This window comes from Molothrus ater, chromosome 12 (assembly GCF_012460135.2).
Source record: "Molothrus ater isolate BHLD 08-10-18 breed brown headed cowbird chromosome 12, BPBGC_Mater_1.1, whole genome shotgun sequence".
Classification (NCBI taxonomy): domain Eukaryota; kingdom Metazoa; phylum Chordata; class Aves; order Passeriformes; family Icteridae; genus Molothrus; species Molothrus ater.
The window spans coordinates 14,746,483-14,774,400 of NC_050489.2; the positions used below are offsets into that span (position 1 = coordinate 14,746,483).

General features: G+C 56.1%; 4 protein-coding genes across 7 annotated transcripts; 2 read left to right on the forward strand and 2 right to left on the reverse strand.

The window, feature by feature from the left end:
• Positions 1-994: 994 nt before the first annotated feature.
• Positions 995-8,398, forward strand: COQ9 (coenzyme Q9). Its single transcript, XM_036390119.2, is given in 10 exon segments — positions 995-1,061; positions 1,750-1,921; positions 2,502-2,637; positions 2,994-3,136; positions 3,416-3,500; positions 4,742-4,846; positions 6,428-6,583; positions 6,952-6,976; positions 6,979-7,004; positions 8,288-8,398. Coding segments are annotated over 10 exon segments (945 nt in total). The 5' UTR covers positions 995-1,000; the 3' UTR covers positions 8,324-8,398.
• A 28-nt stretch (positions 8,399-8,426) lies between these two features.
• POLR2C (RNA polymerase II subunit C) lies at positions 8,427-15,190 on the forward strand. Its single transcript, XM_036390121.2, has 9 exons — positions 8,427-8,601; positions 8,778-8,827; positions 9,051-9,119; positions 9,226-9,278; positions 9,384-9,512; positions 10,761-10,812; positions 11,635-11,803; positions 13,960-14,034; positions 14,680-15,190. The coding sequence occupies exons 1-9, from the start codon at positions 8,516-8,518 to the stop codon at positions 14,822-14,824; spliced, it is 828 nt and encodes a 275-aa protein (XP_036246014.1). The 5' UTR covers positions 8,427-8,515; the 3' UTR covers positions 14,825-15,190.
• A 1,260-nt stretch (positions 15,191-16,450) lies between these two features.
• On the reverse strand, positions 16,451-21,814 carry DOK4 (docking protein 4). Of its 4 annotated transcripts, none has more exons than XM_036390511.2 (9): positions 21,729-21,814; positions 20,492-20,699; positions 19,513-19,620; positions 19,204-19,318; positions 18,988-19,107; positions 18,695-18,884; positions 18,253-18,391; positions 18,042-18,165; positions 16,451-17,948 (listed from the first exon to the last, which is right to left on the reverse strand). In XM_036390511.2, the coding sequence occupies exons 2-9, from the start codon at positions 20,555-20,557 to the stop codon at positions 17,824-17,826; spliced, it is 987 nt and encodes a 328-aa protein (XP_036246404.1). In that variant the 5' UTR covers positions 20,558-20,699; positions 21,729-21,814; the 3' UTR covers positions 16,451-17,823. The 4 variants fall into 4 exon arrangements, with proteins under 4 accessions (XP_036246404.1, XP_036246403.1, XP_036246405.1 ...); XM_036390510.2 differs by having other exon boundaries at positions 21,610-21,765; XM_036390512.2 differs by having other exon boundaries at positions 21,674-21,764.
• Positions 21,815-22,530: 716 nt separating this feature from the next.
• On the reverse strand, positions 22,531-27,536 carry CCDC102A (coiled-coil domain containing 102A). Its single transcript, XM_036390324.1, has 9 exons — positions 26,994-27,536; positions 25,696-25,898; positions 25,472-25,580; positions 25,114-25,230; positions 24,820-25,029; positions 24,407-24,577; positions 24,029-24,132; positions 22,936-23,053; positions 22,531-22,857 (listed from the first exon to the last, which is right to left on the reverse strand). Exons 1-9 carry the CDS (start codon positions 27,534-27,536, stop codon positions 22,840-22,842), a joined length of 1,593 nt encoding a protein of 530 aa, XP_036246217.1. The 3' UTR covers positions 22,531-22,839.
• Between the last annotated feature and the right edge of the window lie 382 nt (positions 27,537-27,918).

Consider the following 27,918-nt stretch of genomic DNA (forward strand, 5'->3'; position numbering starts at 1 on the left):
CCCAGTAGGGAATATACATCTTGGATGTATACTACAGGTTGTAACACCTCACAGCTGGTTCTGCATGTGTGACACAAGCTAAGCAGCTACAGCAGACAGTAACATTTGTAATCACACATATTAATCCCATTAAAAAGTCACCTTTCCCAAGAAGAAGGCTGAAAATCTCAAAAGACACCTAAGCTGCAAGGCTAAGGTGGGAAAGATAAACCTGAAGTCACAGCTTCCTCTCTGAACAGCAGGCGATGACCTTGCAAGATCAATCAGAGCCCAAACTGCATCAACAGCAGCACCACCTCCCTGAGATGCGGCGAGGAGGCCGCGGAGGAGGGGCCCTTATCTCCATGTCACACACATTTAACAGTCCTGAGGAACAGGCCAAGGAAAGGGGTTAAACAATAGCGCAGGTCAGAAAGATAGATCAGAAAGCTGCTGTGGTGGAATGGGATGATCCTGACAGTCCTTTCCAACCCAAACCATTCCAGGGCTGTAAACTGCAGCCTCCTGACGCAGCACAGCCAGATTCCAGCGTCCCGGGAACGCTCCGGCTGCCAGCGTGCCAGGAAGGCTCCGGCTCCCGGCGGGCCTGGAAAACTCCGGCGGCCTGGAAATGCTCCGGCTCCCGGCAGGCCCGGGACGCTCCGGCGGCGCAAGACTGCGGGCCCGACAGCGGGTGCGCATATTAAGAGCAGGGGGAACGGGCGCAATAAACCTCTCGGTCACCAAGCAGGGACGGTTCAGCGGCAGCAAGGACAGGAAACATGAGGAAATTTCGTGAAGGAATTACTTAAAGGCACACATGCACAAAGTACACCCCACCCACCCCCTCAGCGCTTCAGACAAAGTCTCAGAATCAGAAAAGATTTTTAGGGGGAAAAAGGGGCAGCGCCAGACCGGTCTCACGCCGCTCACCTCCCGTGGCCCGGCCCGCTCGGCTCGGCTCGCTCGTCCCGGGCTGACGCCGTCACTGTGACGTCATCGCGCTCTGCCCGCTTCCAAGATGGCGGCGGCGGGCGGGCTGCAGCGCGCGGGCTGGCGGCTGTGGCGGGCACGGCGCGCGGGTGAGAGGCGGGGGGGGGACGCGCCCGGGACGCGGGGCGGGGAGGGAAGGAAGGGGGGAGCGCGCTTCCGTGCGCGCCCCCGTGCGCGCCCCCCGGCGATCGGAGCGGGGCGGGGCGGGGCGGGGCAAGGTGAGGTGAAGGGCACGAGGGGCGTGAGGGAAGTGGGGCGGGCGCTGAGCTGGTGGGTTTGAATGAGGGGTTGGTCGGTGGTGGTTTTCGTTAGAAGCTTGGGCTGTGAAACCCAATTTATTTTTTAAAAGAAACCCAAATCTAAAAACCAGCAGCTAAATTAAAAGTTCTCCCAGAGTGTCGTTGAGTAATCACTCAGTGATTAGCGTGTGGTGTCCGTCGGGGCTCTTCAGCTCCCGAGTCTTGCCTTATCTCCCCTGCTCGGAGGGCAGCACCTTAATCAGGGACCAAAATGTGGAGAGGGCATGTTTGGGTGCCTGGTTTCCAGTCCGAGATTGAGAAACAATTTGCAATACGTGCCATTTGCACTGCCCTTTCCCTCACAAAACATTTTTGCTGTATTCACATAGACATGAGCTCAGCTGAGAGTGGCACTTAACAGAAGCACGAAAAAAGACACTGTGAATTTGTGTTCTTTTCAGCTGCATTCACCACAACTCTCCCCACCTTGATTTTCCTGGTGTGGGAAGGAGATGCTGACTCTTGTTTTCCCTTGCAGTGGTCAGGTGCCAGCAGTACCCACCACTCTGCGCTCTCCAGGCCTCGGCCGCGCTGAGGGCACCCTCCGATGAGCACAAGAAGGAGCCATGGGCATCTTCCTCCCAGCAGCACTTCGATTCACCTCCAGCTGGTCACCAGCCTGAACAGAAACCTCAGGGCCCTCACCCCAGGTAACCCACAACTCCTTCTAGCACTGTCCCACCAAGAGGGATCGGAGGGCTTTTGCTTTCCTGAACCTCACATCTGAAACTGGAAGACTGTGAGATCCAGAGTTAAGGAGTGCCAGACTGCAGCAGCTGGAGAGCTGGTTTGCTGTGACCGTGCAAATTCCACCATGGAGACAGTATGGGGCTTGCTTTCAGTAGGGAAACTCTTGTCTATAAAGCTCTAGTCTTTGCTTCTGGATTTTTGTGTGAATCTAAAAAAAACAGGGACCATATGTTGTCCATATGCCCATAGTATAAAGCCCATGTTGGAAAAGGTTATAGTTTAGTTTTCTGTAAAGGAGGGGAATGTGGAGCTGATTGGTCTCCATCTCCATTGAGCCCTCCTTTCCTTGTTTTCCTCTTCTCTCTCAGCAAAGGTTCATTAAGAATCGTTTTTCTGGAGAGGGAAGGATTTTACTGGAGGAGGCCAGATTGATACTAAGCAGGTCTCAAAATGTGCCTGGTGTCAGCGAGTGAGTGGCAGAGCCCAGGGCTCTGTGTTTGGTGGTGACACTCCCCTCACTGTAACAATACCTTCTCATAGTTACACTGGCCAGGGCGGCCAGGAGTCTGAGGACTATGAGAGCGAGGAGCAGCTGCAGCATCGAATCCTCACAGCGGCGCTGGAGTTTGTGCCTGAGCATGGCTGGACTGCAGAGGCCATTGCAGAGGGAGCCAAGGTATGTGGGGAGAGAAGCAACAAACCAGTTGAAAACTGGATGGAGCTGAAGTGCAGAGACAGCCAGGCCTGCATGCTTCCCCCACATACTCTTGGGCGATGCACCCTAGTCAGCAAACGCTACTGGGCAGGAATGAAACCCAGCTGCTACAGGATAACCCCTTCAGAGTTAGACTGAGGCACTGTGTAGAGTAGTGAATCCTAAAGAGAGACTGTGACTAGGAAATATTTTTTAATGCAGTGTTGCTTTGTTTAAACTCACATAATGTCTTTCACAAAATAAATACAACTTTTTTCTAGGTGGATTCTGCTTAGCTGTGTCTGACCTGGTCTGTGCTTATCTCTTCTTCCCTCCAGACCCTGGGCCTCTCTGTTGCTGCAGCAGGGCTGTTTCACAGTGATGGAAGTGAACTGATCCTGCACTTTGTGTCTGAGTGCAATACCAAATTGTCTGAGCTGCTGAAGAATGAGCAGAAGCTAGTGCAGCTGGGTCAAGCAGAGTGAGTACTGGGTGTGAACAAATGTCTTCCTTTGCAGATTTTGGGAGCTGGGTAGACAGAGAGGCCACCTGGAACACAGATGCTTTAAATTAAAAGTATAATTTACCCAAATAAAACCATCTTCCCAGATCCCAGATACTTTGGTCTTCCCTAGGACCAAAGGCATGAAGGATATATAATACTTTCCTGATCTATTGCTCAGCCAGGTGGAGATTGATCTTTCAAGATCAGAATTGAGTTTAACTTGGATATTTTTCCTAATTTTTATTCCTTACTCAGGAAGAAGCCTATAGATGAATTCCTGAGAGATGCTGTGGAAGCCAGACTGAGGATGCTGATTCCATATATTGAGAAATGGCCCCAGGTATAAAAGTAATATCAGCATTGTCTCTTTTGTGTTTGTGTACTTTAAACACCCTGTGACTTTCAACACAGTCTCTCCACCAGATTAGTTCAAGGTAGTAAATGAAGCCCTGGCTGCTTTCAGATGATTAGTAGCCTTCAGGAGGAGAGCAGCCTTGGAAGGAGGCAGTTAAAGGTGACCTTAGAGCAACTGTTTCTCGAAGTTCTGGAAAGGCAGAGCTCTCTGCTGTTCCCTCCACCCATCTGGCATCCCCAAGGGTTTGGTTACTGTGTCTCTGCTCAGTCCTGTTTGCAGGGTCACTGCGAGTCAGGCTCTGTGCAGCGTTGTTGTGGCTGCACCGGGATCACCTCACACCTGGAAATGCAGAACTGCTTTGCTGCAGGGAACTGTCCTTCCAGTGTGTGACTGACAGACCCCTGGCAGCCTGAGGGTAGAGCTGAACTGGGAGGGCTCCATGCTTCTAAATTCAGATTTAACTCTCAAGCCATTCTTCCCACAGTGGGAAGGGAGTTGAATTGTGGCTACAGTGACCAGCAGAGAGTTCCTAATCTTGGGCTGCAAAGATTGCTGCGAGGTCAGCCTCTGTCCAGAGCCACTGCTGGCCTCTGGGCAGCTGAATCCTGCACCTCATGCACAGAGACAGAATACAGGCTTCACGTTCTTCTTTCAGATTAGCATAATTTGCCCTGTGAAGGATGTGGGTGGTTTGTGTCTCTCCTGGCACTGTGTGATTACGTTCAAAGGCTGCAGGATCCCAGCAGGGCCATTATGGCTGGCGCTGTTCTGCCCTTGGTTGCAGCTCTGAGTTCAAAGTCAAATTCAGAGAAATGAGAGATGTGACTCCCTGCCCACAGGGGCACAGCACAGTGTGAGTCAGCTCAGGCTCTGATGTTTCCATGCTGGAGAGGCAGCTCAGGAGGGACAGCACAGGGATGTTTGAACTGAGCAGGGATCTTTCAGGCCTGTACAGGCTGAGGCCTGAACTTAGTGTGCCACTTACTGAGCCACGCTGTGTGCTCCCTGCACATCCTGCTGAGCCACACTGTGTGCTCCCTGTACATCCTGCTGCTTGGAAAGACTGCAGAGAGCTGGGAGGACTTGTCACTGGGAGCTGGAGTGACAAGTGACAGGCTCAGTCAGCAGCAACAGGGAAAAGATAACAGGGCAGAGCGCTGTTGGTCTCCTTTGGTGTTAGATCCTTCTCTCTTTGGCTCCCCTTTCTGTGTGTGTTTCCTTTGCAGGCCCTGAGTGTCCTGCTGCTCCCACGTAACATCCCTTCCAGCCTCACCCTCCTCACCAGCATGATTGATGATATCTGGCACTATGCTGGGGACCAGTCCACAGATGTGAGTCCTTGTGCTGTGGGGACAAGGTGCTCCTACCCCTCAGCACTTTGGCAAAATCACCGGGTTCAGACAGGAGCGGGGCTGAGTCCCTCTGCACATGGCCCATTTGTTGAGTGAAGAAGGTATTTCAGAGGCACCCAAGGGTCCTTGTAAACAACAGTCTAATTTCTAAAGAGACTTAAGAGCCACTGAGGCTGAATGCAAATTACTGCCAATGGGATTAGTGCAAATTAAAAGGAGCTACTTTCCTAGGCTCTTAAGTGCTCTTCTTTTTTCTTTTTTGAAGACACAGACAAAGTTGTTGAGATTTTGAGATTGAGAAGTTGATCCAGTTTTCAGTGAGTGAGCAGTGGGTCTGTCAAACAGCTCTCTTCTACCAGCAATAGCATTTACAGACTTGACTTGAATACCTTTAAAGAACCTACCTAAAAATACCAGTAGCTTATTAAAGCTTTCATCTTTCTGGCAGGAAATAAAAGAAAATTATAACCTTAATTATAGCAATTAATAAATTACTTTAATTCTTATAGATGTAGGGTGAGATGGAAAAAGCTAAATGAACCATTTTAACAAACTACTTTAATAACCTTCTTTTATCTGTGTATAAAAGAGAAGCTACTGAAGTGAAAAATAAATAAGGCAGCAGAAAAATTAAAGGAATAAACCAGAAGACAACTGAAGTAACACAATTGCTTCAGGAACTGAAAGTCCCTTACGTGTTATGCAAGTCAAATCAACGTGTTGGAGCCAGTGTCTGCACTGAGCTGTTCCTAAAGTCTCACTGATGCAGGGATTAGGAGAGGTTCTAAAGTTGTGTTTTGTTTGCATCTCCTGACTGCTTGCATGAGTTTTCCAGGAAAGCTGTGATGCTGAGCCTGCTCCCTCTTTCCCACTAATTGGGTCTAAAGTCACTCACAGCAGATCCCTCTTTCCAACACCAGGAGCCAGGCAGTGAATTCTCATGCCTCAGAGACCCCTTCAGGTGGGATTTTAGGAACAGGAAGAGACCAGAAAGAGTTTTGTCTGAGGCCCTGAGAGATCCAGTTGCAAATGGCAAATTCCTCTATATGGGGAGGTGTCACTGTCATATTTTCTGGAAAAATCCCCTTGCCCAGAATTTCTCTCCTGGGAAGCTGAGAAGCCTCAGAGAAAAATGAAAACAATAATATCACCTGTGTTTTGCTGCTTTGGAATGTGGTTGGAGATTGTTTATCCAACAGGTAGTGGTCTCATTGGTTTAATGTGAATTGTTTTTACTTAATGACCAATCAGTGCCAAGCTGTGTCAGACTCTGAAGAGAGTCATGAGTTTTCATTAGTATCTTTTAGCCTTCTGTCTGTATCCTTTCTCTGTTCTTTAGCATAATTTAGTATAGTATTCTTTAATATAATATAGATCATAAAAAAATAAATTAGCCTTCTAAGAACATGGAGTCAGATTCATCATTCCTCCCAGTGACAGGGGACTCAGAAAATCCCACAGGGAGGAACGTGCTGTGGGTGTGGGGTTTCCCTGGCAGTTGTCTGCACCCTGGATGTGCACTCAGGTCACAGCTCTCTCTCTGTCCCCTGTGCCCTGCAGTTTAACTGGTACACTCGGCGGGCAGTGCTCACTGCCATCTACAACACCACGGAGCTGGTCATGATGCAGGACTCGTCCCCTGGCTTCGAGGACACCTGGCGCTTCCTGGAGAACAGAGTGGCTGATGCCATGACCATGAGCAATACAGCCACTCAGGTAAGCCTGGGGACAGGTGTGCATGCAGCATATCCCTTCTCCACAAGGATATGTGCAGGCACAGCTGGCTTTTCCATCGTGCACATCTGCTGAGAGACCCCCTTGTTGCTGTCAGCTCAAAATCAATAAATGGTTATGTGGTTTTTAGTAAACTGACATGTAGGTGCCCTCTTTGTCAGATTGTCCCAGTGGTTAGGAGACATCCCAGGAAACCCCTTCCATGTGCCCTGTCTGTGGCTGCCACTTGTCTGCAGTGCTGTCAGCACCTTTCTGTGGCAGATACGTGTTTGTTGTGCATTCCCTCTGGGTTTGGGGCCTCAGGTGCAACTGCAGGAAGCAAAATGTGGTGTTCTCCCTGTGTCTCCCAGGTACAATCCACTGGAGAAGCTGTTGTCCAGGCCTGATGGGAGCTGCAGTTACTGTAAGTAATGCTGGAACCAGCAGGGCTGTGAGAGCAGAATTGCTCCTGAATGTCAGCAGGTGTTTTCCTCCCCAGTCTAGAGAACAACATGGAAAAACTGTCATCTTTCATAACTGAGATTTATTTAAGGGTGATTTCCTTGGTAGTTTGAGGTTAGTTCACTGTTTTGTGGTGGAAGAACTTGAATAGAGCATAAGGAAATTAAGTCTGAAGCTGCAGGGTGAACTTTAGGGATGAGAGACAGGTGATCAGAATAAATACAACTGTTCTCCATTGCTTGTCACAAGATCTCTCCCTGTGCTGGAAATCTTGACAGAGGGTCAGTGGCCCCATGGAGATAGCACCAGGCCCTGAGCCACAGCAGGGTGACTTCCTCAGGCTGTTTCATTCGACTTCAGCGTTCTTCCAAGAATTCCTCCACTTCTTGGTAGTGTCCTGGACTGCTTTCTGTCAGGGAACTGCACTTCCTTTGGGATACAAAATAACCCTTTGTGTACCCAGGAGTGACTTTTGAAGGGCTTCAGGGCCTCGCTGTGATTCTATTTTTGGACAACTCCCATTTTATTTAGTAACAAAGTGATTTTCTTGTTATGGGACAAGTAGGCTGGAACATAAATTAGACATTGTAACTGCTGAAGCACTTGTCAAGAATTTCTCCCACCTCCTTCCCCCTGCAGTTGTGTGTGTGTGGAATTTGGTGTCTCTCAGGCTCTCTCCTCTCTCACACCTGCGTGTGCCAAAAGGATCCTCCCCTAGAGAAGCCCCGGGCTCTGTTTTACATCCACACAATGCCCTCGGGTCCGGGATATCTCCCAGTGCTGATGTTGGTCTGTCCCTGCAGCAGATCCACTGCCCAGATAAACCTGGGTGCATTCTGAGGGGGGGTGGGCTGTGGTCAGATGCCTTTAGGGCAGAATCATCCCAGTACATACCCGACAGGGGAGCACATTCCGCACCTCCCACAGGTGCAGGGTGTCCCGAGGTGCATTCCTGTTCAGGAGTGCTGAGCCCTGCAGGTCTCTGCAAAATGGATGAGCCAAATAATGCCCCAAAAGCACAAATTCACTGCCGAGTTCTGTGTGGCCGCAGAAATAAACCCAAACCTGCTGACCGGGAGGGCAGGCTCCGGTCCGAGGGGTGGCCAAAGGTGGCTCCGGTTCGGTTCTTGCCCAGACCACAGAGATGCCTCTCGGCCCCGCATCCCTGCTCGTAGCACACCGGCCTCCCCTCGGACCGGCCGCCCGGGAGAGGAGCACTAAACCCCGTTCTCCCTGTGCCCACAGATCAAGAACCTGGCGGGGCTGAACCAGCGCCGGTGAGGCAGCGGCGGCGGCGAGCACCGGAGCGGCCGCGCCCGGTCCTTCCCCGGCACCAATAAAGTCGTACTCAGCCTGGCACGGACTCTTATTGCGGGCGCACCGGGGCCGGGGGAGCGGGGCGGGACGGACCGGGCGGGCGCTCCGGGCGGCGGGCGCGGGGCCGGGAGCAGGCGGGAGCGGGGCGGGGCAGCTATGCCGTACGCCAACCAGCCCACCGTGCGCATCACCGAGCTCACGGACGAGAACGTCAAGTTCATCATCGAGAACACGGACCTGGCGTGAGCACCGCCGCGGGGCCGGGGCGGGCGGGCCCAGGGGTGAAGCGGCCGCGGGAGGCCCCGGGGGCGGCCGGGCAGGGTCTCTGAGGCAAGCCCCACAGCAGCCGCGGCCCGGTCTGTGCGGGCCTGCAGCCCCACGCTCCCTCACGCCCAACCACGGTGTTTCCCTCCCTCAGGGTGGCGAATTCCATTCGAAGAGTGTTCATCGCAGAAGTCCCCATCATAGGTGAGGCCTTTCGCTTGCCTGTGATCACAGTCCCTTGGGCTGCCCTCCGTGTTCTCCCACTCCTCCTCTCTGCTTTTGGCTCTCCTTACCCGTGTTCAGCCAGTACTGTGCCCTGCAGATGCTGCCCCAGTGTCTCTGCAGTCTCTGTAATGTTTTCTGTGCCCTCAAGCTGGCTTTTCCCCACATCAGTATTCCTCAGTTTGTGACTTTCTCTTCTGTGCAGCTATTGACTGGGTCCAGATAGATGCCAACTCCTCTGTGCTCCACGATGAGTTCATTGCACACAGGCTGGGTGAGTGCTGGGTGGGGAGGAAGATGAAGGTGTATTCTGGCAAAATCAGGGTTAGGGGCTCTTGTGGTCCTACTCAGACATTCCTCTGATCTCCTGCTTCTCCCAGGTCTCATCCCGCTCACCAGCGACGACATTGTGGATAAGATGCAATATTCCAGAGTGAGTCACGAAAAATCCTGTGGGGAGTCATTTTGAGGGTGGTGGGTGTTGGATCTGATGGGAAGCTCTGGCAGTTTGTGCATAAAGAACCCGTGTGTGTGCCAGGACTGCACGTGTGACGAGTTCTGCCCCGAGTGCTCCGTGGAGTTCACGCTGGACGTTCGCTGCAACGAGGACCAGACTCGGCACGTGACATCTCGGGACCTCATCTCCAACAACCCCCGTGTTATCCCGGTCAGTGCCACCTCCTGCACTCCCTGCACTCACAGGATAATTCACAGGATTTACAGGATTCACAGAATGACAGGGTTGGAAGAGACCTTCAAGATCACCGAGTCCAACCCAGCCACGCCCCAACACTTCAACTAAACCCTGGCACCCAGTGCAACATCCAGGCTTTTATAAACACATCCAGGGATGGTGACTCCACCACCTCTGCAGGCAGACAATTCCAGTGCTTCATCACTCTTTCCATGAAAAAACGTTTTCCTCATATCCAACCTGTATTTCCCTTGATGCAGTTTGAGACTGCCCTCTTGTTCTGTCAGCGCTGCCTGGAGAAAGAGCCCAGCCCCACCTGACCACAGCCACCTTTCAGGGAGCTGTAGAATGATAAGCTCACTTCTGAGTCTCCTTTTCTCCAGGCTGAGCAGCCCCAGCTCCCTCAGTAGTTCCTAACAGGGTTTGTGTTCCCAGCCCCTCTCCAGCCTTGTTGCCTCCTCTGGATGTGCTCGAGTGTCTCAATGTCCTTCCCAAGCTGAGGGACCAGAACTGGACACAGCACTCAAGGTGTGCCCTCACCAGTGCCCAATACAGGGGAAGGATGACCTCCCTGCTCCTGCTGAGGCAGGGTGGCACACACAGGGAATGTAGACACTGACCACGTTTCATGTTTCCTAAAGCTCCACTTAAACCCTAGTGGTTGATTAAAGCAGGAGTATCTGCAGGAGCAGCATGTGTGCCAGTGCCCTCCCTGTCTCTGCCATGCTGTCCTTCACTTGCTGTCTGATGGGCTGCAAGCAGTGTGGCCTCATCCTGCACCCCTCATCCCAAAATCCTTGGCTGCCCTGAGGCCTCTGCTTGCTGGTTCTGGACTCTCAGCATGGCAGAGTGTGAGGAGCCCAGGCCAGGGCAGTGCTGCCAAGCAGCTCCTGTGCAGTCATCTTGGGGAGGGGTGGTGGTGCCAAAGTAGGACAGAGGCAAAGGGACTTGCAGAGAATGTTCTAGTACACTGTTGAGGTGAATCCAGATGTCACCACAGCCTGGGCTGCTCCTGCTGCCTGGTGACACTGTGTGCCTGGGTAAAGCCCAGCTGGAGCCTGCTGTCTGTTACTTGCCTTTGGCTGAGGTGCTCTGAGTGCTGTGTGTCATCTGTAGCAGCTGTGGGAGTGACTTTAGGAGCCAAGCAGATGTGCTGGGCTGGAGCACTCATCCAAGTTGATCTTGTCCCTAATTTTGCTTGGTTTTGTTTGGCTGCTGCAGGTGACATCTCGGAGCAGAGACAACGACCCCAATGACTATGTGGAGCAGGATGGTGAGTGGTGGGTGACTGGCAATAAGAACTGTAGCAGGAAATTCCCTTTTCCCTCAGGTTCTTTGAACTCATTCTTCCTTTACTAGCTGTGCAACTGTAAGGCAGCTGTAAATATCACACTTCTGAGCAGCTGGTGTCACTGCACAAGTGGGGTAGCATTTTGTCTTGCTGCCACTCAGATTGTCCCAGAACTGAAGAGGGTGCTTCTGTCTCTCCTTGTGAGAGCTCAGAGACAGCAAGGAGGTGAAATGCTGTGCTGTTGGCTGTTCCTTGGGGGCCTGTACAGCTCCTTTTTACTTCACTCTTCTGGGGACTCAGCTGAGCCCCACTGTCACAGATATCTTTTATGAAAAACCCTTTCCATAGGATTTTTTCTCCTGAGAAGCTGAGAGGCCTCAGGAACAAAATGTAAACAATGGTTATCTGCTGCTGTGGAATGCAACAGGTGCATCTGTGATGGGTCTCATGCAGTTGTTTCTAATTAACGGCCAATCACAGTCAGCTGGCTCGGACTCTCTGTCCGACATACAAGCCTTTGTTATCATTCTTTCTTTTTCTATTCTTAGCCAGCCTTCTGATGAAATCCTTTCTTCTATTCTTTTAGTATAGTTTTAATATAATATATATCATAAAATAATAAATCAAGCCTTCCGAAACATGGAGTCAGATCCTTGTCTCTTCCCTCATCCTAAGACCCCTGTAAACACCGTCACACCCCACTAAGAATCCAAGCTAAACCTGGACACTGATGACATCTTCCACCAGAAATCTGCCTTTGCAGAGTGTGCTCACACGCTGCTGTCTCCCCTGTGTGCTTTGCAGACATCCTGATCGTGAAGCTGCGCAAGGGGCAGGAGCTGCGGCTGCGGGCCTACGCCAAGAAGGGCTTTGGCAAGGAGCACGCCAAGTGGAACCCCACGGCCGGCGTGGCCTTCGAGTACGACCCCGACAACGCGCTCAGGCACACCGTGTACCCCAAACCAGAGGAGTGGTACGTCCTGCTGTCTGTCTGCAGCAACTGGGAAGGGTTTTCCAGCAGGCCACAACTTACATTTCAGCCCTGTAATTTGTCTCATGGGGAGCGTGCCTGCCACATCCCCTTGCACAAACTCTGCTCCTGGGGTTGGGTAGCAAGGCCAGTCACTTGTTAGCAGCTGCACACAAGGTGGACTGGTTTGTGGTCATCTTTTGTCCTCCCTCACGTACCATCACTGCTGGTTTGCCTCACTTTCATGCCCTTTTTCACCACTTCTTGCTGATTTTTTTTCTTCCCTGTGCAAGTGTTTTGTAGGTCAGAGTAAGGTCTGAGGAAGGAGCAGATCCATGTGAGATGAAAGAAATTGCTATGAGAGCAAAGAGTGGAAGGTTGGGTTTCAAGACTGATTTTTCAGGCTGGCTTGAGGAAGCCCAGTATGGCTGTGATTTAACCCATACCTCTCCTCACTCTTGGAGTCTGAGCTCTTGCAGTGTTTCCCTCTCTCGCCCTTTCCTCTCCTCTGAAATACCATTCTGCACAAGTTGCACACAGCTTCTCATCCAAAAGTGACGTGATTTTACTTTTGGAAAGCTGCTGCCTTGCTTTGGCCTGGGTGAGGACTTTATCCAGCATGACTTCTCATGAATGCTGCTCACCTGAGCTGCTCCTGGCTCTGTATCCCAGTGATCACGTAGCAGACATCCTGTCACTGAGCACTCTGGAGCCAGCCAGGTGCTTTAGGCAGGGCAGGCTGAGAGCAGGGACTGGGCAGGGTGGTGGATGTTCTGATATAAACATTGATAAGTGGCAGGCTCACAAACCTGGTGTGGCATACAACAGACAGGGCACCACGAAACAATTTTTGAGAAGTGCTAGGCAAAAAATATGTAAAAGTTGGAAAAATCCCAAAAGAGGATTGATATTGGAGCTGCCAGTTCTTGACACTATGTCTGTCTTTTCAAGTTCATCTGACTCCCTGTGAAGACAATACAGAGCCAAAGCCTTCTGCTGTCCAAGGCTAGCTATGATTTTTGGTTTAGTTTTTCATGCTAGTTGCTTTTTGAGGCTGTTGGCAGATCACTGGCATGCAGCTGGGTTCTCCAAACAGCTGTCAGGGTCATGGAAACCTCTGTGCTGTTTTGGTCATGAGTGGTTCTGCAAGCGACAAGAAATCCCACCTTCATTAACACTTCATCTCTCTCAGTACAGGTTTGTACAGGCAGAGGGTTTGTTTGAGAAATAGAATTTTATTTCAGGCAGCTGATTACAGGGTGCTGGGATCAGTGTTCCTGGACATTGCTGGGGCAGAGGAAGGCCAGCAGGAGACCTTGGTGGGTACAGGATTTTCTGTGCTGGCTTCTCACACAGCTCAAGGCTTTGGGTTTTTGACATGGATTAAGTGGTTCCACACAGTCTCTCTGGTGTGGTGCTCTATAAACCAAGGGATGCAGCAGGTAGAGAGATGTGTTTGCCTAACTGATGCACAGGAATTGCAGTGATTTTGGTAGAGGAGTGGAGGTGCAGGACATCAGGATGGAGCTCACTGATGCAGGTGGTGTCTGTTGTACAGGAGATATTTTTCCTGCTGGCTCCAAGCCAACTGTGCCTCACAGACTTGAGTGCTGGAGTACTCCTGTGCTTTCCTGGCCCAGTGGGAAGCAGAAAGAAAAGATAACTCAAGGTCCATTACTCCATAAAAGCATCCAGGCTCCATAAACAGTCTCTTCAGGAATCAACATCCCTTCACTGTAAGCACCTGCCAGATTGTACCAGTGTAGGTGGATGGAGCCGCAGTACAGGGCTTGCTGAGTTTGGGCAGAGCAGGGCTGATCCCCTTCTTCCAGTGCTGCTGGATGACTCTGGGGCATTAATGAGGGGCCAGAAAACACAATGTGTGACTGAGCTTTTTTCTCTGACTTGATGTTTGATGACCAGCCTGTTGTGTGCTGCATGTGAGGCCAGTGCTCACTCACTGGGGCCAGACTGAGTGCCTGGGCTCTGTGGGGCCAGCCTGGAGCAGGGCTCTGTGTAACCTCTCCTGCTCTCCTTGTGTGTGGGGCCAGGCTGGAGCAGGGCTCTGTGTAACCTCTCCTGCTCTCCTTGTGTGTGGGGCCAGGCTGGAGCAGGCTCTGTGTAACCTCTGTGTAACCTCTCCTGCTCTCTGATTCCAGGCCCAAGAGTGAGTACTCGGAGATCGACGATGAGGATGCTCAGGCTCCCTACGACCCCAACGGGAAGCCAGAGAGGTGGGAGCTGAAGGCAGTGCTGCAGCTGGGAGAGGGGGTGACTGGCTGGGAGCATCTCATGGGCTTTCATTAATAAAGAGTGTCTACACTGTGCTGAAATTGCCAGCCCAGGGAGCTGACATTTCCTGAAAAGCAGGGCAGGAGTTGGTGTTAAGTGGTGATATACCTGGATGTGGCAGGTTTTCCCCTCTGGGAGATCCTAGACAGTTCTCCTGAGTTCATGTTGCCAGGGAGGGCGGTGCACACTCAGTGAGGTGTGAGGCCTGCAGGGGAAACACCCTGGCTAAAGGTGTTCATTCACCTGTGTGTGTCTCATGCTCTGATTGCTGGTGTTATTTGCACTGCAAAAGTGCCTCGGCCAGCCTTAGTCCCTGGCTTGTGGTGCTGGCTCACAGGTCACAGTGCTGAACAGAAATCAATCTCAGAAGTGCTCTTGCAGCCTGTGAAGTTGTGAGTGTTGGTGTGAGGGTTCTAGAGGGGCAGCACTGGCTGTTGCTTGCTTGGGAGGTGAATGGTGATGATGATGGTTGGGATTGCAGGCAGATCTCCCTGCTGTGGGTGTGGATGGGCTGGAATGATGTGCAGTCTGGGTTTGCACCTCCTTGCAGGGGTGGTGGTGACTTAACCCCTGCCTTGTAACCTCAGGTTTTATTACAATGTGGAGTCCTGTGGCTCCCTGCGCCCCGAGACCATCGTCCTGTCTGCCCTGTCCGGCCTCAAGAAGAAACTGAGTGACCTCCAGACACAGCTGAGCCACGAGATCCAGAGTGATGTCCTCACTATCAACTGAGGTGGCCCTGGCAAGAGAGTGCTGTGAGCTGTGAGTGATGTCTGGCTGAGATCTGGGGAGAGGCTTTTACCTCCCCATCATCTCCTTCTGCCTTTCCTGGCCCAGCAGTTGGTTGGTGACACCTCTTCCCTGGCCCTCCTTCCTAGGGAAAGCCATTGTGATGGTTGGGGTAGAACAGGAAGGGAATCAGTCAGTGAGCATCTTAGCCAGGACAGGCTTTATCTCCAAATGATCCTGGATTTTGGTTCTGGTGTTGGATTTTGGCCATGTGGTGTTTGGGATGGGGAAGTGTGTACCTTTGTTACACAACCCTACCTTATTTACATGTCCATTCTTTACTGTGCTGAATAAAGCCTTACCCCCAAATTTTTCTGTTATCCCTGAAAGCTCATTCAAAGCTGCTGGAGGAGATGTCACATCATTTACTTCTCTCCAATAGACATTAACTTAATGAGATCTGCTTTGGAGGGAGCATTGCTCGCTGATGCTGATTGCTGCTTGTGACATTATCTCCTGAGGAGAGCAGCACCCTCCTGCAGGCAGCCCGTGGTTCATTGATCCAGGGCTGTGTGTAAAGCACATGTTTGAGGCTGGGGTGGGCGAGAGCTGCAGAAGGCAGCACTGCAGGGGAGCCCAGCTGGGCCAGGCAGGCAGAGCTGTACTTACAGAATCCTCTGGAACAGACTCCACCCCTGTGCTGTAGAACCCTTTTCTGAGGAGCTGGGTGGCACATGGGCTGTCAGTAATGGCCCCTGGCTGATACCTTTCTTTGTGCCCACAGCCCCCAGTGTGTGTTGGGCTGGAGTTTGGTGCAGGTCCCATGCCCTGACCCCACTGGCAGTGGCTGAAAGCAATGGCCTTTGTCACCCCTCCTCTTCCCCTTCATCACTGCCCAGCATGACTTGGGATGAGCTTCTTGGTGACAGTTTCTGGAGAGACCTGCAGCTGGGAGGGAGGGAGGGGAAGGCCTGTGTGGCCCCATGCTTATCCTGATATGGATGGGGATGGTTCAGGGGTGGTGCTAGGGTCACACTGAGCTGGGGAGAGCAGCCCATGCCAGCATTGCCTTCCCCTTCCAGGCAAAAGCTGCTGCAGCCAGGCTGCTGCTTCCATTTCCTTGCCATGGCAGAGCTGGCTGCAGCATGGCTCCCCGTGTCCCCATCCCTGCAGGGATCACTCTGCTGGCTGGCATGGCTGTCTTACCTTGAGGCCAGTGCTGCCAGGCAGTCATGGCATGGATAGCTTACCTGGCACAGCTCTGGGAGAGCTGGGAGATGGTGTGTCTTGAAACTCCACCTGGGGACTTGGAGCCACCACTGGCCTGGCACATCCCCAGAGCCACGGGCAGCTGGACATGAGGGTGACGGGGGTGCGGGCATCCTGTCCCACTCGGGGTTGTTTGATGGAGAGTGGCAACTCCCTTTACCCTTCTTCCTGTTCCAGTGGTTTTAGGGCTTCACTTGAAATGTCTTGGCCATAGCTGGAGGCAGAACAAAGCCCTGAGCCAAGCATGCTGCCAGGAACCTCAGAAATCTCCCCCATCAGCATTTTTCTCTCTGGCAGGCACAACTCCCACTCGCGCTTCCCGAGCGCGCTTGGATGGAACAGACAAACAGGAAGGGTGGATGTGGATAAGGGTTGTTTATTCATTGAGCAACTCCTTAAAAAACAGAAAACCCAAACGTTTTTGGTAACAAATGTTAAATCTTTTCCAGATGAGGTGTGTAGCCAGGAAAAGAGGGCAGGTTCCACCTCTCACCCCAGGGAGGACACGCTGCTGGGCAGTGCTAGGGTCCAGAGCCCCTCTGTGCACAGCCATGCTGCGAGGAGCAACCTTTCTCTGTCCCCATGTCCCCTCTGCCACAAGCTACACCACCCTGAAACACAGTATTTACAGACCACAGATTCCCACATCACAACACTCCCTGTGCCCAGCACATGGACCTGGAGCTTTAAAGGGCAGAAATAAAAACCACCAAGCATCCAACCCAGACAGAAAGAAGACTCCAAAGAAACACCAAGGTTTGCACGGCAATAAAAAGATAGCCCTTCTAAAGGAGGTCAATAAATAGGAGAACTAGAAAAAATCAATTGCTTTTTAAGTTCAGCACATAAAGCCCAGTTCCACCCCCAGTGGGTGAGGAGGAAGTGAGGGCTGTGGGAATGCACAGAGGAATGTGGCTCTCTCCCCATCAGCATGGGTTTCTCTGCCCTGGGGCTTCTCATATCCACAAAGCTGCCCCTTGAGAGACAGATGCTACTGGCCAAAACCAGTCCCATGGTTGCCCACCAGCAGATAAACCAGGGGCATGGCAGGGGGACACAGCTGTGGGAGGAGTGAGGGGTGTTGGGGTGGGAGAAGCCAGGGAGCTTGGCTCTGCCTGGCCACTCACCCCAGCCAACCCCCCTGGAAGGAAAACCAGTTTCTCCTGAGACACATCAATTCTACAGCGAGCATTTAAATAGCTTGAAGAAGTGCAAAAATCAGCTCAGGGAAGGCAGGGTGTCCTCAGAAGCACCCTGCTCTTCATGGAGGGGTGGGACCCTGCACCATCAGCCTGACACAGCTGCATCCTCCGACGCTGCTCCATGGCCATGGCAGAGTGATGCTCCAGCCTTCCTGCCACGCAGAAAACTCCAAATTTCTTGACTCTCCCCCGCCCCACCTCTCTTCACCTCCCAGTTGGATCCCCAAGAGTCAAAAACCTCTGGGCATCTGCCCAAGGGCTCTTCAGCAGCCACCACATTTGCATTCATGTGAGAAGGAAATATCTCTTACAATACGGGTATTCAATATATATTTGAAGTCAGTTGAGGCTGAGCCAGCCATCGCCTCCACTAACGCCAGCCCAGGGCGTGAGCCAGTGCCTGCTTCCCAAGGCCTTGGCACCGAGCTGCCCCAGCTCGGGCTCCTGGGATTCTGAGGGGTCACTGCCTGCGTCCTCGCCACCCCTTGGAGAAGAAAAAGGGGACCCCTGCCACAGTCCCCCCACACCAGCTCATGGGGACGATGTGGGCTCCCTGTCTTCAGGCTTGTCGCTTTTGGAGGACTTTGGCTTCAGCAAGATGAACCTGTTGAGGAGGTCGGTGTCCGAGCTGGCCTGGGCACCTGCATACGCCTCCCCTGGGGACAAAATAGAGGCTGGGCTCACCTGGCGGGGAAAGCTCTGGGGGCTGGAGGAGCAGCATCTCCTCGGTGTGGGGTGGGGACACTCACCAGCATAGCTGGAGGACTCAGCCATGTTCTGGGAGCCGGTGATGTGGTGCCAGTAGGCGCTGCGGGGCAGCATGGTCGTGGGCGTGCAGGGGTAGGAGAAGTGCTCAGTGCCCTTGTTCAGCAGCTGCAGTGGATGGAGGGGAGGAGGGTGATACAGGGCCCCCAGAATCTCCCCCAGCCGTGTCCCCCCTCAGCATGGGCTGGAGCTCACCCTGACGTTCTTCTCCATCTCCAGCAGGACCCTCTTGTGCTGCTCAGCAATGGCCAATGTGGCGCTGTGCACACGCTGGTAGATCTGCTCACCCTCCTGCGTCTGGAAGGTGTAGAGACCTTCTCCTGCATCACACATCCTATGGGGACAGGGCACAGGATGTCACCAAGGTCTTCAAGCCAAGGCATGATGAACAAAACCCACCCAGATGACAGCTAGGGCAGCTTCCCATACTGTTAGAGCTGTGCCTAGGTCCCCTTCACGGCGCTGATCTGGGACCAGAACCAGCTCCAAGCCCTGCCTGCCATGGGCACACTGTACAGCCACGGGCATCACCCCAGCCTCAAGCCTGCCCTGTGGTCAGGTTCTGAGGTCAGTGCCACTGCCCAGCTGGAGGAGGGCACAGAGCTGTGATCCTGTCCTGGCGAGGGTGACATCTCACCGTCCGGCCTCGAAGGTGAAGCGGGTGGCGTCGCGGCCGTAGCGGCGCAGGGAACAGAGGGGCCAGGAGAGCAGCTTCACCCGGGGGTTGTGCGTGTCCCAGAGGTAGATGTTTTCGTGGGTGATCTGCAGCTTGCACTCGCCATAGACGTCCAGGTTGGGGCAGGGGAGGAGGAACACGTTGAACCGGTCTAGAAAGGGAAAAAAAAAAAAAAAAAAAAGAAATAAAATAAAATAATCAGCGGGAGGTGCAGCAAGGCGGAGCCCCGGGCGAGCACTCCCCGCCGCGCTCACCCGTCTGCTCGCACTGCACACCGGGCGCCAGCAGGTCGGGCTCCCCCAGGCTGATGTCGTTCAGGCGGGCGCCCAGGCACTCCACCGACAGCGTCTTGTACCACTCCTCCGCCTCCAGCTCTGCAAGGCACCACGGCAGCCCCTGGGCGACCCTGGCCACGCCGGGCTGCCCCACCCAGCACCCTCGGCCCGGCTCCCCTGGGCGCTGCCCCGTACCTGAGTCGCAGGTGAAGGTCCGGGCGGAGTCGTCGGTAAAAACGATGGCCACCGCCTGTCTCTTGGTCTCCTTGGGCAGCCGCGTGATGCACTTGACGTTGCTGATCTCGGTGACCTGCAGAGGAGCTGGGGGGTCACCCAGGGCTGCTCCCAGCCCCTGTTCCCTGATGCACGCAGACCCTGACACCTGCAGCACCCAGACCCAGCTGCATCCCCCTCCGGAGCGAGTTCAGGCAAGGAAGGAGCTGCTGTGGTCGGGTCCCCGAGCAGCGGGCAGCACCCCAGCACCCCTCCTGCGCACCCCCTCACCTTGGGGCACCCCCGCAGGCACGCTGACTTCTCATCCGGGTACTTCTCCAGGCGCTGGGGCCCTTTGCTGGAGGATTTGCGGAAGACCAGCCAGCAGCGCCGGTAGATCTGCCGGACAGAGAGCGCGGCGGCTGCTCGGTGCCACCACAGGCCCCCTGTCCCCACCACAGCCCCCTGTCCCCATCCCCAGGCCCCGTGCCTGGTTCTGCTGACCCTGCTGGCCTGGGGACAGGAGGGGATGCTGGGGATAGGGCTGTGCCGGGGCTGCCATCATCTGCCCCCACCCCCCGCCAGTGCTGATTACAGAGCTTAATTAATGAACACGGACAAAGCTCCCAAGGGGACCGCTGTTCTGGCATTTCCCCGTCCCCTCTCCTACATCCCCTGCCTCTGAGGGTGGTGGGGCCACCGTCCCCAGGCATGTCCCCCTCCCCTGGATCCCGCTCCCTCTTTGTTCTCCCTAATTAGCATGAAATTACCCAGCATGCTCGTTGCTGCGGCTCCCAACCATGGAGATGGGATCAAACCCCCCTGACCCCCCACCTGTGGGTGCTGCACTCCCACACCACCCTAATTTGCACCCAGCAGCTCCAACCCCTCCCGGTGCGCGGCATCCCCGATGCCAAATTGTGTGTGCAGGGAAACTGAGGCACGGGGGGAAGGGAGGGCTCGTAGACATTCCCCAAACCCCGGGTGACCTGGGACAGGTGAACGGGTGTTGCTCGGTGCAGGATTCGGCCGGTGCAGATGCTGGACCCCTGGGGCTGCTGGGTGATTTGGGTACCAACAAGTGGCCCGTCCCTGCCATCCCCCACTCCTCTGCCACCACAGCCCCAAAAGGCTGCTGATTCAACCCCAAAACAGGGGCACAGGAAGCCACAAGAGGGACCTGTCCATCTCACCTCAGTGGGAAACCAGCACCCCAAATCCATGGGTGTTCCCCCCCCATATCTCCCCAGTCCCCAAGATCCCCACTCACCCCCAGCTTCTTGCTCTTCATCCTCACATAGCCCTGCTTGATGATGTCGTTAAAATTCGTCGCCATGGCGATGGCTCGATAGGGTAGGGGATATTTTGGGAGGGGGGGGCTGCCTTCACCTTCGCCCCCCCCTCTCCATCCTCTTCCTCCCTACCCCTCCTGTCTCACCACCGGCCCAGCTTGGTGCTAGCAGTGTCCCCCATGCTGGCTGGAAAAGAGAAATGACAGATCGACGGGTGACATCTTCCTCGTCCTCCTCCCCCTCCTCCTTGTCGTCCTCCTCCTCCTCCTCCTTCCCCTCCTCCTCCTCCTCTTCCTCCTCCCTTCTCTGCCTGAACCATCCGAGTGGAACAGTCCGGTGATATTAACCCCTGCCAGCACGGCGGAGCCAGGGTGGCACAGACAGGCGGTCAGTCCCCTGCCGCCAGCTCCAACATGTGTCCGAGGGACACCCGCACCACACCTCGCCCGCAGGTCTCCATCAGCTCTCGCACTCCCCTCCTTCCTCCCAGGCTGCTCGCTCGGGCAGGAACACGGCCCCGGCCCCTGGGCACGGCTGGGTTCGGTGGGAGCGGCCGGGCCGGCTCTGCTCTGGGCTGTTTCGCCCGGCACCGGGGGCCGGAGGGACCCCGGCTTCCAACCTCGCCCCCCGGTGTCACCCAGCCCCTGTCCAGCCCTCCCGTGAGCTCGGCCTCGCTCAGCCCGGTCCCTGCTGCTCCCCCAGCCCCCACCGGCGGGACCAGGTGGGGACCAGGTTCCTTTGCCAGGTGGAGCAGTCCCAGGTGGAGGCAGCAACCCAGGAAACAGAGCAGGGCCATCGCCGGGGATGCTCCTCCATGCCAGCGACACCCGGGTCCCCAGAGCCCAGCAGGGGGATCGGGCTGGGACAGCGCCTTGGGGACCGCCCGCTGTCCGAGAGTGGCAGCGCTCCTGTGGGGGAACATCCCCCATTCCCCCATTCCGCCGTTCCCCATCGCCATCACCCACCCACGCACACCAACACCCCCAGGGAACCCAGAGCTGCTGGGGGGCACCTCCCGCCCCCTGCCCCGGACCTGTCACCCCCACACCCGGCGCCCCCCCGGCCCCCATCTCCCATCACACCCGGTCCATCACACCGGGACGTCCCTCCGGGCGTTGTCACCTCCCGGCCGTTTGCCCCCGACGCTTGTCAGCCCAAACCTCGCTCCAGCCCCGTCCGGTGTCACCCGTTCCCCCGCCGGTCCCGCCGCCTTACCGGGCTCCCGGTGCGAGCGGACCCGGCGGAGCCTCCGCGTCCTGCGAGCCCCGGAGCCGCTCGGCCCCGCCCGGCCCCGCCCCGGTCCCCGCCCCGCCCCGGTCCCCTCCCTCCACCCCCGGGCTGCCCAACCAGAGCCACAACCGGCCGCCCTGGAAAGAAAATTCCATCATTCGGCTTTGGAGGGAACACCCCGCAGCGACTGACGGGCGGCGGCAGCAGCCTCTGGTCCGTCCCTCGGCTCAGGTGTCACCGCATCCCCGCTCCGCGCCCCCAAACTGCCCCAGGCACCCCCACCCCGGCGGCCTCACTTGCTGGGCAGTAAAAATATGAATAATCGCTGCAAATAAAAGGGCACTAAAAAAACCCCATGAGCAGCAAAGAGCTGCGCTTTTAGCCAATCAATTAAAAGGCAGAGCGAGAGGATTAGCTCACCGAAATATTAATTTTTAATAAGGTTGTGTCTGAGCGCCTCCAAAGCCCCCAAGGCCCTGTGCTGGGGGGCTGGGTTGAAGGGGCTGTGCTGGGGTGAGCAGCACCCTCAGGTGAGCACCTCTGCACCCCTGGGTCGGCACCTGGGCACCTCCCCAGGGTGAGCACCCCTGGGTGAGCCCGTTTCACTGCACAGGCCCAGGGACAGGCTTTACCCCACACTGGGCTGCAATCCAGGCATGGGGACAGGGATGCCAGTGGGTGACATCCAGGCCCGTGTGTGGCTGGTGAAGAAATGCTGATTATCCCTGATGTGTCCCCCACCCACCCTCGCTCCTGTGTGGGGACAGACCAGCAGCTCACACCACCATCAGAGCCTGGGCCCATCTGGGCTCTGTATTTATAATAAAAAAATCATATACAAATACATACATATATATAATATATATAAAAAGAAGTGGGCAGTTTGTGGCTGCCAAGCTTGGTGCCTCTCTTGGCCTGTGCCTTCTCCTCCTGGGCTGCTCGGTGATGCTGGCTTTGGTGGCCACACCAGTGTACCAGGAGATGCCAGTGGCTGCAGGGCCATCCAGTACTGTCCAAGAGGCAGTGGGTTCTGGAGCACCCCTGGGCAAATTCCTCCCCACCGCTCCGTGCCTCAGTTTCCCCGTCTATACAAGAATCACCGCACAGCTGGGCCCTGTGACAACACGCTTGAATGCAGGGGACTGATGTGGCACGTCCTGCAGTGGTGGCACTGCCCTGGGCTCTAGGGCACCTGGATCTGCAGGTCCTCATCCTCGTCGGGGTCGCTGGTGCCGTCGCCGGCGTCGTCGGGGCCGAAGCGGGCGCTGCGCATCTTGCCGAACAGCGGGGCGCTCTGCTGGCGCCGCAGCCTGCGGGGACAGCTGCTGGGCTGGGGGCAGCATGGCCCTGGGCGCCTGCATTCCCCTGCATCCCCCCTACAGCATGGCTGCACCCCAGACATCCCTTCCTGCAGCCCTCGCTAAGCTCGGAGCTCCCCCGCAGCCTGGGGCCAGCCTGGAACTGGGAGCTGTGGATGGGGCACAGGCTAAACCCCTCCATGGATGGACATCCCTGTCACAGACAGGACTGCAGAGAAGGGAGGTGCCATCCCCCTAAACTGAGGAACCCTCAAAAACCCCAGGAGCCTGTGGTGGTTCTAGCTCTTTACTTGCCCTGTGGTGGTTTTAGCTCTTTGCTTGCCCTTGTGTGAAAATTCATCAAGGAAATTTTATGAATCAAATTTGAAATCTAAAGGCCAAGGATCCAGTGAGATCCAACCAGTCCACCACACTTTACTGGAAAGCATGAATTATTTAGGGTTGATTGCACAGGGAGTCTGAGGGGGGTGATGAATCCTCCATTATGCTTCCCTGATTTAATGCAGATGTCCCAATAAAATAAAGGATGATTATAAACACCCCCCAGTGCCTCCTGGAGCCACGGCATCGATCCCACGGCCATTTCAGCTCTTTACTGCTGGAGAGGCAAAGCAGGGCCAGGCAAAGTTGTAAGGGCAAGAAAACTCAGCTCCCACCTCCCCAAACTGGTGTGGGATGCCAGCAGCCTGCCCTGGCTGTGGGTACTAGTGGGTGCAACCCTAAGCAGCATAAAAACGAGCTGTGCTGGTCTCTGGGCAAACTTGTGCTGGTTTAACTGGGAGGTGAATGCCACCCAGCTCAAGGTGGGGTGAAGACTACTCAGAGGATGGCTGTGCCCCTTCCAAGGATGTCAGAGGCACTTGGGCCATGGGTTCAACCAGGCAGATGCTGGCTGAGGGATGGTGGCAAGGAGAACATCATCCCATCCTGGCTGGTGCCCACGTGGCTCACCCAGCCCCTGCTCACCGTGACTGCAGGTGCTCCAGCTGCACCTGGAAGCTCTCGCTCTGCTCCGTCTGCTCGTCCAGCGACCGCTGCAGCTTCCGCGTCTGGTTGTGGGCCTCATCCAGCTGTGGGGTGGGATGGGATGGGATGGGATGGGATGGGATGGGATGGGATGGGATGGGATGGGATGGGATGGGATAGGATGGGATGGGATGGGATGGGATGGGATGGGATGGGATGGGATGGGATGGGATGGGATGGGATGGGATGGGATGGGATGGGATGGGATGGGATGGGATGGGGTGGCATGGCATGGCATGGCATGGCATGGTGCTGTTAGCGGCTGTGTAGGGAGCAGAACAGCTCCCTGACCTCCTCCACCAGCATGAGTTTTCCCACCTCATCCTCAGCCTGGGCCAGCTCCTTCTTCAGCTCCTCCACCCTCAGGCGCAGCTTCTTCACCTCTCCCTCGTGCTGCTCCACGCGGCGGTTGGCGTGTGCCAGCTCGGCCATCTTCTCCTGGTACTGCTTCTTCAGCTTGGTGTGGATGTGCTTCAGGTCAGCCAGCTCCTGTGGTGGCCATGGGGAGGGGGCTGAGCATGGGACAGCCACCCCCACCACTGGGTGTCCCCTCCTCCCTCCCCAGGGGTCTCTCCCATTGCCACACCCCATGACCCAGGAGCTGATGGGGTCACCACCATCCCTTGAAGGGTGGTGGCAAAATTTGGGCTTGAGGGAGTCCTTGGGGAGGCTGAGCCCCACAAGAGAGTCACCCAGGGATGCGGTGGTGGGGGACAACACCCCTGTGGCACCTTGTTCTTCTCGAAGAGCTCAGCCTGGATGGTTTTGAGGTCAGTGTCCAGGGCACTGGCTGTCTGGCGCCGCTTGCGAGCCAGCACCTCCTCCAGGTCCTCGATCTGTGCCCGCAGCTTCTTGTTCTCCCTCTCCAGGTTGAGCTTCTCCGTCTCCAGCCGCTCCCGCCGGCCCCACTCAGCCGCGTTCTCTGCCTGCAGCCTCTCCATCTGGGACAGGGCAGGGGGTGGCTGGGGGGCACCAGGACCCCCCTCTCTGCCCCCTTTGTCCCCCAGGCTGGGGTCTGGCCTCACCTCTGCACGCAGCTCAGCCAGTTTCTTGTCCATGCTGGAGCGAGCTCCCAGCTCATCCTCCAGGTCCTCGGAGATGCGCCCCAGCTCGTCCTGGTGAATCTCCTTCAGGATGTTGAGCTGTGGGGGGACGTGGCACCAAAGGGGGCTGTGAACATCCACCTTCCACCTGAGCCCTGCCCACACACATCCACCCAACCTCTACGGATGAACCCACTGCATCAACAGCACTAATGAAAACCCTTAACAAGCAGCCTGGAGTTGGGAAGTGACTGTGGGCCACCATGCCCATCAGGATGTGCCACCCTGTGAGGGACAGGCCACCCCCTGGGGCAGCTCTGTCCCCAGGCACCTTGCTCACCTGCTTCATCACCTCCTGCTTGTTCTTGTTGAGCTCCTCATACTTGATCTTCCACTGGCTGAGCTCGCCCTCCAGCTTCTCAATGTTCTTGCTGAGCGCCAGCTTGTCCCTGGGGAGAGGCAGTGAAAGTGACAGCCTGCAGGACCCCATGGGACGTGGCACCCCAGTGGGCACCAGGCTGGCATCAGCTGGCACCCTGCAAGGACGATGCCCCAAGCACTCACTCCCTCTCCTTGAGCAGCACTTTTTGGGACTCATCCAGCCTGAGCTTCAGGGCGGTGACTTTGGTGGCGTCCTCCTCCACGGCGCTGACGTCCTCCCAGAGCAGGCGGCTCCGCTCCTGGCGGCTGAAGGAGGCCCGGGGGCCCCGCTGCTCCCAGCTCTCCTCCTGCTTGCTCGTCAAGATGTTTTCCATCAGCTCCAGCTCCTGTGGCGCCGTGGGTGGCCCAGCACAGGGGACAGGGTGAGAGGACTCCCCAGCCCTACAGCACCCAGCTCCCACTCCATAACAAGGGCACCTCTCCCTCCATCCCCCGGGGATCCCCTAAGGCTGATGAAGAGGGACTTGCCCTCCCAGGGGAGCTCCCACATGTCACCACACTCTGCTGCCAGCTCCCTGCCATGCTGGAAATGTGGTATCAAAAATTTAAAACCAATTTATGACACCAATCTCACCCAGGACTGCCACGAGTGACCTTCTACAGGCACTCTGAGCACACTGTAAATGAGCAGCAGGAGGTTCCAGGGGACAGGATGTCCCTGGGGACCAAGTGTGGAGCCCGTGGGGGATGCTCACATTAGTCTCAGATTTGTCACTTGGCAGCTGTGCTGTCAGGTGGACTGAACTGTCACAGCATGCACCCTGAGCAGTGACTTCTGTGCTGTGACAGAGCTAACAGCAGCAGGGGAGGGATGGCTACAGCAGCTGGGATAATCCCTGAGGTGGCTCTGGTGTGCTCCCCCCTTCCTCCTCTTCCTTCTCCTTCCCTCAGCAAAAACCCCTGCCAGAAGCCCATATGGACACCCTGGCAATCAAGCCGTGGCTGGGAGATGCCACCAGCACTGCCAATGCCACCATCCCCTGTACTGGCACAGTGATTTTTGCTTAGTGCCCCCAAAGGGAAAGCCCCAGGAAAGGGATTGGTGCCAGTGCCAAGGTGATCTCACTGCATGGGGCTGTGATGGCTCTGGATCTCCTCATGACACTGCTCTGAGGAGTCTGATCTCCCCCAGTGCTGTTCCAAGAGGGATCTGATTGTCCTGTACTGCTCCAAGAGGGATCTGAGCCCAAAGTGCTGCTTGGAGGGGTCTGACACCCCCCACACTAATCCAAGAGGGGTCTGACCACCCTGTTCTGCTCTGAGAGGGGTCTGTCCCTCCCAATCCTGCCCCAAGAGCAGTCCCCCCACACTGCCCATTTTACAGGACAGGCAGTGCTGGTTTGGGGGTGCCCATGGGCAGCAGACAAGGATGAGGAGCTCCCCTGCTCCCCTGCTCACCCAGGGCAGCCCCGCACGCCCACCTTGGCTTTTTGGGGCACCTCAGCCCCCACATCCCGCACAGGCTCTTGCTCAGGGCCGGCGTCCCCCTCTGCTCCGTCGGCGGGCGGGCTGCCGGCGCTGCCCTGCGCCGGTGCCGGTGCCGGTGCCTGTCCCGGTGGCCGCGGCGGGCGCTCGTCGGGCCGCTCGCGGTCGCGGTCGCGGCGCAGGCTGGCCAGCTCCTTGGTGAGGGCCTCCAGGCGGTGCCGCAGCTGCCGCACCTCCTCCCGAGCCCGGTTGCGCTCGGCTCGCACCTTGCTCCACTTCTCTCGCCAGTTGGCCGTGCAGTCCGACCACCAGCGCATCGTCTTCTCCATCTGCGCCGCCCGCGCCCGCGCCTCCTCCAGCTCCCGCAGCCGCAGCTCCTCCCGCCCTTCCCAGTCCCCTTCCAGCAGCGCCGGCGGGGGCCCGGGCGAGGGGGTCCCGCTGGGGGGGGACGGGGAGGGCTCGGGGGCCAGCAGGGCCAGGAGGGAGCCCCCCGGCAGCGGCGGGGAGCCCGCCAGGCGCGAAGCCCCGCTCTGGCTCATGGCGGGGCTCCCCTAGGGCATGGCCGTCACCGTCCTGCACCCGGGCACCTGCAGGAGACACCGCGGCTCAGCTGGGGACGGCCACAGCTGGCGGGAGGGAAGGGGTGGCAGGGGCACGGTCCCTGGTTCTGGGGAGCGGCACACTGAGTGATGAGATCCCTGGGATGGACCCCAGCCAGGTCCCCAGTGAGGACTCTGGCAATGGCCCCAGCCAGGTCCCCAGCTGGCAGCCAAGTGACAGCCCCAGCCAGATCCCCAGTGGAGACACCAGTGAGGTCCTCAATGAAGACCACAGCCCACAGCCCACCGGCATCTGGTCTCAGCTTGGCTCTGCAGGCGCCTCTGCCAGCGCGCCACAATGAAGGGAAGACATCTACATGTC